The 14379-nt window shown below is 40.6% G+C and overlaps 2 protein-coding genes across 2 annotated transcripts in view; both read right to left on the reverse strand.

Annotated features, from left to right (window-relative positions):
- sesn4 (sestrin 4) overlaps positions 1 to 1380 on the reverse strand; it is an 11160-nt gene extending 9780 nt beyond the window's left edge. Inside the window, exon 1 of the mRNA XM_005723043.1 lies at positions 1138 to 1380. Within this exon, the coding sequence (XP_005723100.1) occupies positions 1138 to 1203 (66 nt within the window). The 5' untranslated portion in view covers positions 1204 to 1380. The remainder of the gene's footprint in view (positions 1 to 1137) is intronic.
- A 9405-nt stretch (positions 1381 to 10785) lies between these two features.
- The window catches only part of zgc:92907 (ALG13 UDP-N-acetylglucosaminyltransferase subunit), a 7391-nt gene continuing 3797 nt past the window's right edge, over positions 10786 to 14379 (reverse strand). Inside the window, exons 3-4 of the mRNA XM_005723044.1 lie at positions 11860 to 11998; positions 10786 to 11760 (exon numbers count right to left, since the gene is read on the reverse strand). Of these exons, the coding sequence (XP_005723101.1) occupies positions 11649 to 11760; positions 11860 to 11998 (251 nt within the window). The 3' untranslated portion in view covers positions 10786 to 11648. The remainder of the gene's footprint in view (positions 11761 to 11859; positions 11999 to 14379) is intronic.

The following is a 14379-nucleotide window of genomic DNA, read 5'->3' on the forward strand; positions in this document are numbered from 1 at the left end:
CTCACATTCCTGCTTGTTTTGTTCCATTTCTGGACCTCTAATCTGCAGCAAATACGTCTCTTTCGGGCTACAACTTGGGACAGCGCCCCCCTTTTGTTGTGAAGTGGAAAAACACCGGCAGAGGAGAAAAACAACTTTGATTGGCAGTCCAGTTGAAGCCAGCAAAAAACAGCACAATAAAAAAAAAAAGTTGCCAACATTTAGAGGCACCGCAAGCGACAAAACCCGCACAATGCCCGTCAATCCTTGAGGATTAGGTATGTCTACACGCTGAATGTGTCCTGCAAAACCCGTGCTTGTGTGTTATTTAGGAGTAAATATATGGTGCTGCATTACTTCACAGCCACTTCTCTCCCCAAACCTTCAGATGATGTCATCGTCACCTGCAGCTTTCTCCTCACACTGCACCGTCTTATCGGGCTCTTAGTCCACGGACACATTAATAATCCGCAAAAGCGAAGCCAAATTTAACACAAATATTAAAAGGAAGCGTTTAAATCTTCTCCCTCCTGTGGCAGAACAAAGGCAGAGCCGTCATCTCGCAGTTTGTGCGGTTAGGGTAATGTGTTCGGGCCTGGTTTTATTTACAGAAAAAAAACCCAAAAAGAGAAACAGGTAAATTTGTAGCTTTTATCGGTCAAAATTAAGCGTTAAAACAGCGAGAAAGCGCTGCAAGCTTTACGTGACGCTTTAACGGCTGGAGATGGAAACCGAGCTCAGTGCGGTCCTAACCCCCATATTCAACCACTAAAACCCCACTTCTCCGCCGTCAAAATGTCATCTAAGTCAAACTAGTTTTCTTTGTGAACTGTTAAGCGTTAGCGAGCTACAACGTAAGTTTGCTGCGACTGTTTTTTTTCCCTTTTTTTTGGTCGCTAATGTTAGCCAACCGTTCGTTAAAAACTTTGAAAAACAGTTAAATGCAAGCTAGCCGTCGTCTATCACCTCGTTTTAAGCTTTAAAAAGCATTGAGAGTGAATTCAAGAGCTGCCAAAAAAGGAGATGTTTTCTTTGATATAAATGATCCCTTAGGCAAATGAATGAACGCTACTGAGTTAGCCGCTATTAGCTTCAATTGTCCTAAAACTTACCCCCCTCCCCCTTCTCTGTCGAAATTCAGCTAACCTTATAACCTACCTGTTTCTGGACTCGCTGGCACTGGGTTCTCAGGGGGTACTCCATTTTATTCGTACAGAAGATCATTTTCCAAAAAAGTGTGCTATTTCATGGATGCGGCTACGTCCTTTCTTGGTGCTTTACCAGCTAGCTAACAAAGGCAGAGAGCCGCTGCTGGCTTCAGTCAGTCTGTAGCTGCAGACCGGACTGAGACGAAAACCTTCCTGCAGCTGAGCTGACAGCTCCAGTAACAGTGCGTCCAATCAGAGCGCAGGGGGGCGGAGCTCCAAATGCTAATGAACATCTGCAAACAACCGAGCAGAGAGAGGCGAAAACAGGCCGGGCAGACCGCGGGGCTGGACTACTAACTTACCCTGGGACGGGAAAGTTACTAGGAAGGAGCACTCCGTGTTATTTTAGCTGCCACTAAAGACTTAAAGAACGCACAGGTTCCCCTCCCCCAACTTTATTTTCATCAACATCATAAACAGAACTGCAAAAAAGTCCACAGATGAAAGAAAAAGAGACAAACAAGGAGAAGAAAAAGCAAACAAGAGAACAAACAAAGCACTATACTAAACACGATTATATGTAATAATGCCAGGGTGGAAATTAGATGCATCCTAATTCTTTGTCTTAACTGCTTATCCATTTCAGAGGATTAGTGAGGAGGAAGTGAAGGTAGCTATGAAGATGATGAAGAGTAGAAATGCAACTGAATGCCTGTAGAAGTGTGGAGATGTCTAGGGGAGAGGGACTTTTTAACCAGATTTGTTAACGCAATCTTGAAGAATGAGGAAAGGAGAAGTGTGCTGGTGCCAATTTTTAAAGAACAAGGGTGATGTGCAGAGTTGTAGCAACACTTAAGCCATGAAGCTGTGGGGAAAGGTGTTAAAGTTAGGTTTAGAAAAGAGACACTGGGATTAGCGATGCCAAGAGGGCACATACAGATGTGATGTTTGTTTTGAGATTTTTGATGGAGAAGTGTAGAGGAGCTCAGGAGCTGGACTGTGTCTTTGTGGGTCTAGAGAAAGGGTATGATCAATACCAAGAGTGGAGGGGCAGAGAAGCACGTGAGGGTGGTGCAGGGTATGTATAACGACAGCAAGACAGTGGTGAGGTGTGCAGCTGGAGTGACAGATGGCTTCAAGGTGAGGGTGGGATTACATCATGGATCACCATTGAGGCCCTAATTGTTTGCAGTGATGGTGGACAAATGAGGCCAGAATGGAGTCTCTGTGGACTCTGATGTCTGCAGATGACTTCGTGATCTGTAGTGAGAGTAGAGAAGAGGTGGAAGAGGTATGCTCTGGATAGAAGAGGAATGAAACTCAGTAGAAGCAAGAAATGACACGTGTGTATGAGAGGGAGACAGGTTTAACACTGAAGCTAGAAAGAGCAGAGGTAGTGAAGGCGGACGAGTTTAAATACCTGGAGTCAACCATCCAAAGCAACAGATGGGGCACAAGAGAGGTGAAGTTGAGAGTGCAGAGAGGGTAGAGAAGAGTGTCAGGCATGATTTGTGACAGAAGTAGAGCAGTCGCAAGAAGAAGAAAAAGATTCAATAAGGAGAATGGCTTTATGTCTTATTTTTACGTTATATTAGGAGGTGCTATATTGTTTAGACCCATCAACAAAGCCTGTACGTGGTTCCTGATTGTGGAATTTTACAAAAGTTATTACTTTTCTTTCTTAGCTGTTTATCCATTTCAGGGTCATGGTGGGGTTTGAACATACCACAGCTGTCATGGTGTGTGAGGCAGGGTACACCAGCCCATCACAGGGCTAACACACTACCATTTACACCTACAGCCACTTCAGCATCACCAATTAACCTAACCCCATGCATGTTTTAGGACTGGGAGGAAGCTGGAGTATCCAGAGGGAACCCAGTCACAGGGAAAAAGTCCCTACCTGCCCAGTGGTTTTAAACCCAGGACCTTCCTGCTGTGAAGGTTTGTACAGCAAGAAGGTCAGGATAGGTTCTTTTCAACTTCTTTTGGGTAAAGTAAAATATATTTTTTATCTTGGCATTGTTTATAAAGGTAGCTATACCTGTTCAAAATAGTGTGTTTATGGTAGAAAAACAGATGAGAAATACTTTTATTTTCCAGCCCACAAAAGACACATTTACAGTCTTATTAATAAATCTTCACCTTTAAAACAGTATTTTGTACTGTAACAGCACTTCTTGGTATATCACTGAAAATGACTGTGGGTAGGCAGGTTCCCACTTTTGACATTTTGCTTGGTGTAGACAGCCCCTGCCCACACTGGCTGAGGTTATGATGGTTAACTAAATTTAAACTAAAAACTCAAGCAACTGTGAGAAAACAAGCAAAAAAAACATTTTAGTAAATTCAAATCAAATTAACAGTAGACGGTAGTTTGGGGGGGAACTATCGAATCTATAGTGTGAACCTTTGAAATGAACTAAGGTGAAATAAAACATTTTTTTAACAACAAAAGTGAAAATAAATGAGCAATGTCATCCAGGAAACTGAAACTACACTGATTTTAAAGCAGAAGTTAACAAACATACAAAATAATCCCAAGTCTGTGTAGTAGGTATGTTTAGGTCAGGTTAAGTGATGTAGTTGTTGTCCGTGTAGTAGTCTACCACAGGTTCCTATGTTTGGGAAAAGTCCTCTGTCATCTGATTTATCATCAGTTCTTCTCTTATATATTTATTGTTAGACAAAAGAAGCTCTTAGCATGACACCCACAACGTAGTTAGTTGTAGTTTGCTCTAAGGCATCGGCTATAAATACACCCTTGTCTTGGTAGTTTTGATATAAATCTGATATGATATTAATCTGATACCTGGAGTTTAAAAAAGGAGCATTTCCAGCTTTTGCATGTGAAAGTTATTCAGTTAGTCTGCTTTCAGGTTAGAGATTAGGAGGTGAGTTGATTTTAGGCTTGCATTGTATATGCAGAGATATAAAGACACCCTGGCCTCATGTTTTGTTTTGTTTTTCAAGCAGGGGCTGTTCATGCCTTGCTCTTGATTTCCTGTTTACTGACATTAACAGGCATTTTCATTAAGACTGCAAAGGCTGCTAAAAGACTGCGAAAAAAACACTCCATCCAAGTTTTCAACACAGGTTTTCTGGTTTTCTCACCATTCCTCCTTTAGAGACACCAGTAATTTTCCTTGTGACTAATCACAAGGACTGATCATCATGTCTGATAATCAGTCTTCTCAGTTAATGGCACAATATACAATGTTATTTTAGACCACATGTGATTTATACTTCCATAAAGAAATGAGGCTCCTAGTTTTGGTTTAGGGAAAGAGACTGACTAGCTTGTGCAGAGCTCCAACCTCAACCTCAAGCTAACCACGGGGATTTACAGGATTTAAATAGGGGGAGAAAGAATCAGTGTATGTGAGGGTGTATATGAAATCAGGAGATTATATCAGGGGAAAAAATACCCTACTAAATCATCTGATAATTCATTGAGTAATCCTGGATAGACCTCAGAAGACGCTGCATGAGGAGACATTGCTGTCTTGTAACAATAAGCTGCTACAATAAAGCAGAAGATTTAACTGTGACTTAATGCATTCTGGTTAGACATAGGCAATATAAAAGATGGACGTAGCTTCAGGGTTTCAGGGTGAAATGCCTGACATCTGCAAGGGCGACTTCTGTGGATCCAAAAAGATTTTTGGCTGTTTGTCTGTTTTAACTGCCCCACATCTTTATGGGCTCTGTTGCTTCACGTCACACTGAATAAATTGTGAATTTAATGTTGTAAATTATGATCATTATTAACTCATTCACTGCCATTGACGTCTATAGCCGTCAATTGCAGTGAATGAGTCAATGGGTTTAACTCATTCACTGCCAATGGCTGGCAGTGAATGAGTTAAAAAGGAGGATTATTCAGAACATGCTCACAGACTAAAGGTTTGTCAGTTACAGTCAAATCCACCCTTGCTTCGTCACATCTGGTCTCAAATCTCCACGATGCCGACAGCATAATTGCTCAGCTTGAGCCTTCATAAAGAGGATTTCATGTCTCTAGCCACACATACTGAAAGATTTCGGGCATGCAACCTATGCAGATGTCCTTGCGTGTAGTCCCAAAAAACTGCTGTGCATAGCCTGACAGTGGTAATGCTGTGCGTTGGGCAGAATGAAAAGCACAGGCAGTGTGGCCCAGGGGGCAGGTTTCATTATTTCTAACACTTAGTTTCACTTCTCCAGGGCAGCAGCTAAGCAAAATGACCAACAACAACAAAAACACAAACACAAACAAAGAGAAGCCCACGGATCACACATTTTTGGCCCTGAACCCTGGAGGGAGTAAACAGCTACAGCAGGGGAGACAACAGTTTGCAAAGCCCATCATCGAACCAACACACAACCATATTGGCCCTCTACCAGGACCGATGGGTGCTGTCACAGTGGCCTCATCCGTCCTTTATGCTTCTCCATCTCTAAAAATGCTTTATTATTTCGAATGGTAATAAAGAACAGTGTCTCACACAAATGATGGCAGTGGACTGAACTACCAGTTTCGAAAACTTTAACTTGATTGTTTTTGATAAATAGTTGTATTCACAGAGTTCCACTGAGGGGGACCTTTTTCCAGAAAAAGGGAATCTCCCTTTTACCCCTGTAATTTCCCCCTATGGCTGCATTGGCACAGCAACACAATTAAATGAAACAATCAAATTTCAAAATTTGATCGTAGCAACACCATTACAGCTAACGCACTCATTTTACATAATTCAAAAATCTTGTGTAAAATCTTCATGGAAGGATGTGGTGTCTGGGTAGGAATACTGGCACAAGATGCTTAGCAGCTACACAGACACGTAATATTCCACAGTGTACTGTGTCCAGCCATTAACCAACTGGTATGGCAACATTACCAAACTGGATAATTCCACTAAAGCTGAAGCAACAGAGCCAGTGCAATTAAGACGGATGGATCAATTACTGACTTTTCAAAGCCACAAGGGGAAGTTGAAATAAAACCACACATCCGATTAAACAGCTGAGCTTCATAAAATGTGGCTTATCTCCAACAAGTCTGTAAGTCACGCAAAACTTTGCAGAGGAGACGGTAAAATCTCAATCATCTCGCTGTCGCACAGTGAATCAGTTAAAAGGAATGATCTGATGTAGCACACAACCAGCACTGATTCAAGTTCCTCTTGCCATGTGATATCCACAACTGACTACTGCATTCAGAGCTGTTTGACTGACCCTCAGCGTTGACCCAGCTGTTACTTTTTGTATGGATGTATTCAGTCCACTCAGAATGAGCCATTTGTGTATCAGAGAGCTTACTGCTATACTTCAAATCCAGTTGCTTTCTGCGTGCAGGAGTCATAACTTTCACTAACATTACAAGCACTTCATTTCTATTAAGAATTTAGTAACATTAAAGTAATATTTCCCAATTTCCAACTTGTAAACATATAAAAGAGTGCACAAAACACAAGAAAAGAAACCATATAAATATGCAAAAGATTGCTTATAACCACATATTTCCTTGCTATGAGTTGATGTGTTTGTAAAACAAATTTGCTGAATAACTAGATTTTCTTTAAATCTGAAAACTGGAATTCGTGGCACACCAGTTTTAAGAGAGTGTGGGGGAGTATACAGGGCCATTAAGCAACATGAAGGCATTGTTGCCACAGCCATGACTCATCAAACATTACCACACAACAGCTTTACTAACTTTAGTCAGTTCATCTCTATTAGATTAATCCGCAGTTTGCACAAACATCATGTGAATCTAATTGTGTGCCAGACAGAAGCAGTCCAAACTGGAGCTGAATTAAATAAAGAAAGAAAAAAAGTAAAACGCCTGAGAGGTCATTTAGACTGAGGAGGTTTTTCAGTCAGACATTAACCCTCACATAATGAAGCTATTCGATGAGTGAAATGACCCAGTGGGTTCATAATGACCCACATTATATGGCTCTATTTGCGTTTATCATGCCTACACTGTTTATTGTATCTATGACAGATATTCTAAAATGCTCCAGTATAATTAATTGTAGGTTTCAATTGCTTAAAAAAAAAAGAGAAAAGAAGTTAACCTGAGCTGTTTTCATCATCACTTGGGCCATAAAGTATCTGCCTTGGGGCACAGGCAGGAGTACCTTTTGGTGCTGTGAGCCTGTTACCCATGATTCAATCAAAAACTGTTAGCCAGGTACTTCTAAATATATGTGTGTGGTATCAGTGACTTGAAGGTTAAGAATAGTAATAGATTTAAATAACATTTGACGGGGAAATTAAAATACAGAAGAGCCCAAGTGTACATACTGGCCACTCTATTAGGTACATCTTCCTAGAACTGGGTTGGGCATCCTTTTGCATTTAGAACTGGCTTAATTCTTCATTGCACAGATTCAACAAGGAGCTGGAGACATTCCTGAGAGATGTTGGTCCATATTGACACAATAGCATCACAAAGTCCTTTCAGCTGTACATCCGTGATGGGACTATGAAGGCCATTTGAGTGAAATTGTCACATTCTTGAATTGTCACTTTCAAGAAGCCCGTTTGAGAAAATTTGAGCTTTCTGATATGGTGCGTTATCCTCCAGGAAGCAGCCATCAGAAGATGGGCACACTGTGATCATAAAGAAATGATATTCAAGAAGGCTGTGGGATTTAGACGATGCTCAGTCGGTACTCAGAGCCCAAATAGTGCCAAAAAATATCTCCGACGCCATTATAACATCACCACTAGCCTGAGTTGCTAATATGAGGAAGGAGGAATCCATTTTTTTGTGTCATTTACAACAAATTTTGACCCCATCATCTAAAAACCACAGCAGGATCTTCTACTGGCCAGTACCCAGTGTGGTCTTCTGCTGCTGTGGTCCATCTGCTTCAAGGCTTGAAATACATTCAGAGCTTTCTTGTGCATGTGCATTCTTATGATCTTGAAGCAATGTGGCCACTCTTCTCTGACATCAGCAAGGCATTTTCACCCAGAGAACTGCCATCCACTGGATATTTTCTCTTTTCAGACCATTCTTGGTAAAACCTACAGATGGCTGTGTGAGAAATAATCCTAGCAGAGCAGCAGTCTGTGAAATACTCAGAACACCCTTACGCTCATGCCACATTCAAAGTCGCCTATATCACCTTTCTTTCTCATTCTGATAGTTTGAACTTCAGCAGGTTGTCTTGATCATGACTACATGACTAAACGGACCAAGAAGATTCCCTGTGATTGGATCATTAGAAATCTGCATTAATAAGAGGTTTAAGGTGTACCTAATGAATTTGGCATAAGTGTATCTATGTATGGAAAGCAGCTTTAAATTCAAGTAATTACTCAGATTGCATGTTGTGCCTTGTGGCTTCTATTCAGTTAGATCTGATTTCGGGTTGTAACACCAAATATAGCCTGTCACTAATGTGTTTTGAGTACTTGCCTATATGAAGTTCGCTGTGTCATTATGTGGTGTCATCCCATCATTTATATTTCTTTTCATTTGTCACATCAAAGCAATTATTTATTTAATTAAGCTGATGAGGATATAAGAGCCACCTGGTTTATAGAATTCGATTCTATGAATATACTTCCTTTAGCACCTTCCTCAGAAGCAGCTGTGACACACTTGATTGGTGAAAAAAAAAAAAGCTAAACTATAACCCGAGTTCCTTTCAGAGCAAGTCCTGCGCTTCCACTGAAATTCGTCTAGAAACAACGACCAGGGACTTTCCTGAGAAGAAAATCTGCCGTGTTCGGGTTCACTCCTCCTATACGAAAATCTGAAACTGAAACTGATTTAAAAGCCATCTATACTTGTGGAAATATGGGAAGTTAACAATAAATGACAATCATTCGGACATGAACAGGTTTAATATGCGACTTGGTGAAACATTAGCAGCTTATCAGTTGTTGCTCTCCAGCGTCTGTGGTCACAGTGGACTGAAATACTTCCTGTTGTGACTTTAAACGCTGTCAAGAGGCTGAAGAGCCAAATCTGCGACGTGCTGCCTCTCACCAATCATTTCCTGTTTAGCAAACCATTGTCTCGATGAAGAAATGAAGACTCAGCAGTGCATGACCAGTATTCACACTTTTCCTCTATTTCAAAGATATTGCGTGAAATACAGGAGCCAGATCACCCTTGTAGGGATGGTCATTACTTGCAGTGACGCAGCACAGAAACTGATGTAACCCTTCTTCCCTGTGTAGCAATTCACTGAAGGCCAAATCGTCTAAATTGTGATATTTTCACTCATATTTGCTTCTGCAGACTTGGCTGCCATGTAGAACCACACCATGAAGACTCACATATTTAAGTTTGCTTTTTTGTTTATTTTTTTTTTTTTAATTGTTAACCAGCTCATAGGCTAATTACACTATAAATGGGTCCTACTTTATGTTAAGCAATGCATTTAACTTTATGCTAGTTTTCAGAGTTTACCTACCTACCAAGTGATCTGTATTTTCTGCTCACATACTGAGAGTGTGGTAATAATCTGTACATGATTCGCAGTGTGTAGAGAACAGGAAGGGGATCACTATCTCTTAACACATAATGTAAACAGTGTACTTTTTTAAAAAGATCATCGACAGTGACCGTTTTTACAGATTATTTGCTATAAAACTGGTTTATATGACTAATCTCCCTTTAAGATCTGCACAGTTAAATTAGCATCACCCCACTCCCCACTTACCTTGAGGTTAGGTTTTTTTCAAAGATGAATCAGCACTTTTTCCTTTTTTTTTGTTAAATCAGATATTTCGGGGCATAGAGAAATGGTTCTGTAAAACAAATAAAAACAAAACCCCAAAAAACTTCTTCCTGGAGGAGACCGCAGGGTACAGCTGGAGAGATGGCATTTCTTTGCTGGCTTGGGAATGCCTCAGTTCCCTCTGGAAGAGCTGGAGGTGGTGGCCAGCTCAGACTGCAATCAGGACTGGCAGAAGCACCAGAAACTGGATGTAATAAAAAAAAAAGAGAAAGAAAGAAAAAAGAAAGACTGGATATAGCTTCAGTTCTATGTTTGGTAGGCTTGAGGTCCTCCACTGACTCCACCTCTGATGCACAGACTCTATAAAAGTGCATTTAAAGTGTTACACTGGCTCAAAAACAGAAAACATATAATATGTATTAAAACAAAAGCCTCTCATTTCAAAGCATCGAAGATACATATAGTGTATACCTCTTCTCTGATGCTATGATTTATTAAAGCACCTCTTGGACTGATCACTGAAGCAGATGGTGGTGGCTCTTATCCAAGCTAAGCTATTTTAAAATACCACTTCTCCTCTACTGTTTTGCAAAAACTCCCTGCAGCAATTCCCCCACATGGCTACAAATTTAAACATCATCTCACCCTTGTGGCAAACATGAGAACAACCAGAGCAGCCTTTTGTTTGAAGTAGAAATCATTTACATTGAGAAATCCATGCACAGTTATTCAGGTTGTTCTGGAGTTTGTGGACTTTCAAAGTCCTAAAGCTTGTTCCGAGTCAGAGTCGTGGGAGGGCAGCGGACACAGAAATAAATGAGGTGGAAAAATGCACAATCACAGGCCTGCAGCCAGAGTTAGGCCTCAGTCAAGCAGTCTCTCAAGACTATGACACATGCGTTCAAAAAGTCACAGTGGACTTTAAATAAATCAAACATGGCAATAAATACTAACAAACACCACAATAAAACAGATAAACTGCAGATCGTGTTTACTTCATAAATAAGCAATCTTGTAAACATTATTTTCACTTAGTCTAAGAGATGTTTAAATTTACAGAAAAATCTACACGATGCAATGAACCAAACACTACATGATTTACAACCCTCACCCCGTTCGGCTTTCTGTAACGTCCAAATCATTTCTAAAGTTCAAACAGGCTTCCAGCACCTTTTAAATGTATTTTAATTGTTTCTCAGTATGTCTGTTATTCTTTCCAGAGAAAGACGCTCACTTAACTTGAAATCATTCATCATATCCAGTGCACGTGAGTCTTTTTCCCCCAAGAAATTTAACAGCAGTTCTAAAAATAGCTACAAATGAAGCATAGCCTGTGAGCTAGTTCAGGCAGGCACCCCAAGCTGGATTGCATCTCTCACTCTCTCACACACACACCTACCTACAATCTGGCAGTCTATTAAAGCTGCAGATTCCCCCATTTCTCCCTCTGATATGTCATTACCCTCCATCACAGCTTGCAGTTTTAACCCATCCACCGCCCCAGCATCCACCTGGATGCTCCACAGAGACATCTAAATAGGACATGTCAACACAATAAAGAAATGTAACTAGGTCAGAGAGCTTCACTCTTTTCTCTTTCCTCAATTTTTCCTTGACACCAAACACTTGAAATGAGCACCTTAAAATTCGATGCATTCATATAAAACGTCTTTAGAAGACAAATCTAGAACATACAAAATAATTAAAAATATACAGCAGGGTTGTATTGAGTTGTTTTTAGATGTGTATCATTATTGCATACAAAAATATAACACATCATAGTGTCATCTGTGTATCGTACAGGTACATAACACGACATCATGCAGATATAGACTTTTCACTTAATGCCGAGAGCTTTGTCCATAAAGTCTGCAAATTTCTTTGGCTGTCCAGGCGGGAAGGGCTGCAGGACTGAGAGGTCCATGGTCCTTAGAGTTTCTGTCAGGGTGCTGAAACATTTCATCCAGAGACAAACAGCTGTTACTTCAATCTGACTGATAATTCTCACATGAATCAGCTGCATGTGGGTTCTGTGTAGGAGCACATACCTGCACGTGCAGTACAACAGGTGGGAGTCTATGTGCAGCTGTCTGGCCAACTCCAGCTGGTGGTTGTCCATCAGTTTGTCATTGACTACGACCAGCAGAGATTTGCCTGCACCGAGAGCCTCCAGACAGCTTCCTGCCCCTGAGGAGGAAGAACAACACTGAGATTCTTACCCAGGGAATACACCGGGTGTGTATCTGTGTGACGTCACACCGCTAATAAGTATCTGTTTCATTCTCCGCTGAGATTTTACTCTGCAGAGGGTCTGAAACCTAACTGGATTCTCTGCTGCATTCCTGTATCTCACTTCCTGCGCTTCTCATCAGCTCTGTGCAGGTCAATGCTGTTGAAGATTGTCAAGACAGTCTCACTGTGTCGATGCTACTACGGAGTAGTAAACAGTAGCAAACTGTCCATGTAGGAAGTTTTCTATTCCCTGGAGTGTGACTTCCTGATCACCCCTCTGTTTTACCCGTTTATGTCTTAGTCATGATCCTGTCACAACACTCACTCATTGTCTACCTGACCCTTGATGTTTTACAACTATATACAAACTATACACCCCACTGATTGTTGCCCTCTCCCATCCTCTTGTGCTTCTATATAAACAGTATGCTTGTCAGTAGCTCACTTTACCAACCCACTCTCCTGGTTGGTAAACCCACTGTATACTAAAATACCATCACAGCTATGGAAAACATGCCTTTGAGCCATTTCTTCAACAACACAGAGCAGAAAGACGATTCTGCTTATGAAACCCGCTGCAGCACATTTGGTGGATCTGCAGTTGTCTTTATTGGGCAGCTGCACTGTTTGTATTCCCAGGATTATTTGTAACTAGAACCCAAGTTAAAGGAGAAAAAAAACAACATTTTGTTGGAAAGTTTTATAGCAACTTCATTGTAATCTTGCAACTGGCAATCCATCACACGAGCATGCTGTGGCCTGTTTATTGTTGGCTGAATTAATGAAGGTGGCTATTATGTAAATGACAAAAATCTAAGAATATTAAGAGTTTCTAGACAAATTATGTCTCAACAGGACCTCAGAAATCTTTCCAATGTGTTTATCTTGATGTTATGAGTCTAAAAACGCAATCGGAGCAAAAAGGAATCGAACCACCAACCTTCCGATTAGTGGCTGACCTACTCTACCTCCTGATCCACCCCATAATGAGGTTAGGAAATGTACAAGGTATCTCTGTGAGCTGTAACAAACCGCTTCAGGCAGTTTTTTCTCCCGTTTTTGCTTTGAGACATCACTGAAATTAGATGTCTCTAATTTGACCACCTCGTGCACTGAAGCCCCGCCTACACGCTGTTTAAACTTTCTGGTTATGACAGGCAGCCAAGTCAGAAGACAGATGGCTTAAAGGGTTAAAAAGAAAAAAGAAAAAAAGCTCGTTTCAGGCAGAGGACAAACTCAGGAGTTGCACAGTAAGATAAACGAGAGTCATTTTTAACTGTGACTCATACAAATATACTTTAATAGAGCCCAAGTAGAAAAATAGGGAGCTGGAAATGAACATAATAGGTTCACTTTAATGTTTTTGTTTGTCACTCTTACACTGTACTGTAGCGGCACTTTTATTATTACCATATTTTTAAATCCTTACTTCGGTCTTCTCTACAGTTTATTTGACATTTTCTTCTTAGTTCTCTAAATTAACCACCTGTTTATAATTAATACAAATAACATTAATAATGGCCCATTAAATATCCCAGGAGGCCTCTCTAGAGAGCCAACAGTACATTAACAAACCACAGACCTGACTCATCCAGACGGAAAACAGCCATCATGAGAGTTATTAATTGCACCTGTGCTTTTCCTTCTCTGACATGTCAAATGTCTTCTGTGTAAATGGGTCTACTGGGAGAGGAAAACAGGACCAAGTAAAAAGACACAGCAGTGGCTCAAGACTAAGAGCAAACTCAGCCGATTAAAAGAAGAATTTACTATATTTAAACCAGACAACCATTTGTCAACACTGATGGCTCCAGCTGCAGTTTTCTGCTCTTGTTTTGTGTGACAGTAAGCTCGGGATGTTTGTCAGTTTTAGACACTGGGTCAGGAGTAAAAATGTGGAAATGAGAAAAAAAAAAAAAAATCTCCCAGTTCCCATCCCATCCCAACTGGTTCTTGTAGAAAACCAGTTCCAAGTCGTCTAATTCCTTGGAAATGTTAGTAAGTGTAATATGTGTAATAATTACTTTATGAGTAACGACTTTGCATGAAAGTAATTTCTTTATTGCTGCTTAGCAATGGTGGTGACTCTCAAAACTGAGCCAATGAGAATCAATAAGGAATCTAATGAATAACTGATATTGACAATGGAATCTGAATCGCTAATTTCTTATCAATCCCCATCCCTACCAGCCTTTTACAGCCATTCTGACACTTTACAGATCTATTTACACAACAGATACACAGTAGTAACTTGTAAAGGAAACAGTCATTTGCAGCTTCAAGTGCCTCTAGAGGCAAAAGGCCTGGTCTTCAGTCATATTTTAAAAGCGTTTAGC

This window comes from Pundamilia nyererei, unplaced genomic scaffold, assembly GCF_000239375.1.
Source record: "Pundamilia nyererei isolate P.nyererei 1_Seehausen unplaced genomic scaffold, PunNye1.0 scaffold00008, whole genome shotgun sequence".
NCBI lineage: Eukaryota > Metazoa > Chordata > Actinopteri > Cichliformes > Cichlidae > Pundamilia > Pundamilia nyererei.